The sequence below is a fragment of the Melospiza georgiana genome, chromosome 7 (genome assembly GCF_028018845.1).
Source record: "Melospiza georgiana isolate bMelGeo1 chromosome 7, bMelGeo1.pri, whole genome shotgun sequence".
Taxonomy (NCBI): Eukaryota; Metazoa; Chordata; class Aves; order Passeriformes; family Passerellidae; genus Melospiza; species Melospiza georgiana.
In genome coordinates, this window is record NC_080436.1 from 19,178,691 (window position 1) to 19,181,169 (window position 2,479).

Below are 2,479 nucleotides of genomic sequence, written 5' to 3' on the forward strand. Positions count from 1 at the left end.
ACCTCCGCCCGAACCGGGGGAGCTGGCAGAGCCGCTCGCTGCGCTGCCTCGGGGAGCGGCGCTCTCCGCTAACTCCCGAGTACACCCTCCCGCTGCCTCGGCCCGCTCCGACACCGGGCAGCGGCGCCCCGGGCCGCCGGTTTTCCCTGAATCCTCATAAATAAAACTGTACATAAAGTTCCAACAGAAAAAGCAGCGGAACAGCACAACCGGTGTCCCCGGCCGCCGCTTCCAGCCCAGCCCCGACGTCCCCGTGGGGCCTCAGGCGGGGCCGCCCGGGACAGCGGCGGCGGGGGCGGCCAGCGCCTCCCGCTCCCGCTTCTTCTGCTTCATGCGGCGGTTCTGGAACCAGACCTTCACCTGGGCGTCGCGGAGGCGCAGCGAGCGGGCCACCTCGAGGCGGCGGGCCCGCGACAGGTACCGGCTGAAGTGGAACTCCTTCTCCAGCTCCGTGAGCTGCCGGGTGCTGAAGCTGGTGCGTGCGGAGCAGGCGGGAGCTTCCCCCCCGCACGGCGCCGCGCCGCCTGCAACGCCGAAAAACACCGCGCTTCAGCGGGGGCAGAGGCAGGGGGTGGAGGCAGGAGAAGGGCAGAGGGGAGCCGGGATGGGAGCAGCCCCCGCCCGCACCCGCCGCCCCACTCACTTCTGCCGGGCGGGCTCCGCTTCGCTCGCATCCACTCGAAGGTGCGGAGCGCCGCCGGGGCCGCCGCGGGAGCCGGGCGGGCGGGCGCGGCCCCGGGGCCGGGCGGGAGGTGCCGGAGCTCCCCGCCGCCCGCGCCCAGGCAAGGGCAGGGGCGCTCGGGGTCCCGGGAGCGGCCTCTCCCGGCGAGGATGGACGAGGCGTAGGCCGGCGGTCCGGCTCCCCGCGACGGGCGGCAGCCGGGGCCCAGCGCCGCGGGGGCAGCGGCCGCGTAGCCCGGCGCCCGCGGGGGGGACGCGGCGCTGGCCGTGGTGCCCAGCGCCAGGAAGGCGCCGTCCCCTCGCTGGGGGTACGGGGCCTGCGGGGCACCGCGGCACAGCCCCGGCGGAAAGGCGAGAGCGAAGTACCCCAGCTCCATGGCCCACGGGGCAGCACCGAGCCCCGCCGGTGCAATATTGCCCTAATATAGGCCCTGGAGCGGGGCACGTCCCGCCCCGCGGCCAATGGGAGCCCGGAGGGGCGAGCCCGAGCCGGGGGTCCCGGGCGCCCCCAGCTCCCCTGCCCCGGCCGGCTGATCGGGCTGGAGCGGGGCTGCAGGTGGGCAATCCTGCCGTGCCGCACCGGGATTACCCCGGGACAGATCGCTCCCCTTGGCTCGACGGAGTCTCCGCACACTTGGGACGTTTGCCGGGAGTTTGGAAGGCGAGCGAGCTGGCGCTTTCCCGCTCTCCGGGCGCCCGTCTGCGCTCTCCCGTGCCCTGCAGCCGGCCAGAATCTGGGGGCTCCCACGGGAGCCCAGCGGCACACCCCGGCCGCCGCACCCGCGGAGGTGCTGCTGCACCTCATGGCACTTAATGGTCTCGTTCCATCAGATAAGTGCTCTGCAGCCTCTCAAAAATGAATCTCCTCACCGTTAACAGGCTCACACCGTTAATGGACTTCTATTTTTCCCTTGGCGATTCAGCATTGTTTACTGAGTGTTCACCAAGTTGCTCTACCCAGCCAAATCGTCCAACTCTCTCTTGGTTTTCAATCCCCCAGAATGGCAGGAAACAACAGCAAGGTGAAGGAGGTGAAATCTGGACTCCCGACATGATCATCTTTCCCTAAACGTCTCCAAGTGACATTTGACCATCCAGTGTGAGCCACGCTGATGTTTGACTTGGGTAATGATCGGTTTCATCTCAGCTCATAACCGTGTGTCAGTGCAGTTCAGAAGGGTGTGCTGGGCAGAGCACACCTGGGCTTTCGTGACTTGGGACTGGACATAAAAGGAACACAAAGAAGGGCTACATACATCATGCTGCTTTGAATTAGACTTGCAACCTTCTAATTCTTACTAGGTGGATGTGGAGTCAGCTGGCAAATGCAAGGGTTGTACTTTATTTAAAAATATATTTTATTTCTAAATAAAAGCATGAAATTTATATACCTTCATCCATCATCTAGTGCCTTCCACTCAACAGCTCAAGGAGTTCCACAAGCTCTTGGCAAAAGTGCCATTTGTTGTGGTCAGGAAGAGGCCACAAATTTTGCAAGGACCAAGCATGATGCCAACCTCATGAAGGCAACCAGAATCCCCAGAGAGGGAAACATTCCACTGGATCTCCTGTGGATTTCAGAGGGCCAGACTGGTGACAGGAAAGGGATATAATGGGGAGACATAATCAGACCATTTCACTGACTCAGTATCAACTCTTTCCCACGGAGATTTGTGCTCCGCAGCTCAGCTTCACCATTATGCCCAGCTGATGGATTCAGAGCAGATCTGTTGGGTTTTTCCTGCAGGGGCCCTGAGAGGACACATTGCTAGGACAGGCATGCACATCCTGCAGAGGT

The 2,479-nt window shown here is 63.7% G+C and overlaps 1 protein-coding gene across 1 annotated transcript; it reads right to left on the reverse strand.

The window, feature by feature from the left end:
- Positions 1-261: 261 nt before the first annotated feature.
- On the reverse strand, positions 262-1,058 carry LOC131085920 (homeobox protein Hox-D1-like). Its single transcript, XM_058028497.1, has 3 exons — positions 757-1,058; positions 644-714; positions 262-524 (listed from the first exon to the last, which is right to left on the reverse strand). Exons 1-3 carry the CDS (start codon positions 1,056-1,058, stop codon positions 262-264), a joined length of 636 nt encoding a protein of 211 aa, XP_057884480.1.
- Between the last annotated feature and the right edge of the window lie 1,421 nt (positions 1,059-2,479).

Bases quoted from the DNA above. Each gene is read 5' to 3' on its own strand.
- LOC131085920 (XM_058028497.1), bottom strand. From the start codon at position 1,058: ATGGAGCTGGGGTACTTCGCTCTCGCCTTTCCGCCGGGGCTGTGCCGC. The intron at 715-756 runs GCACCTCCCGCC...CGCCCGCCCGGC, and splicing joins GCGGGCGGCGGGGAGCTCCG to TCCCGCGGCGGCCCCGGCGG. The intron at 525-643 runs GTGAGTGGGGCG...TCGGCGTTGCAG, and splicing joins GCGGAGCCCGCCCGGCAGAA to GCGGCGCGGCGCCGTGCGGG.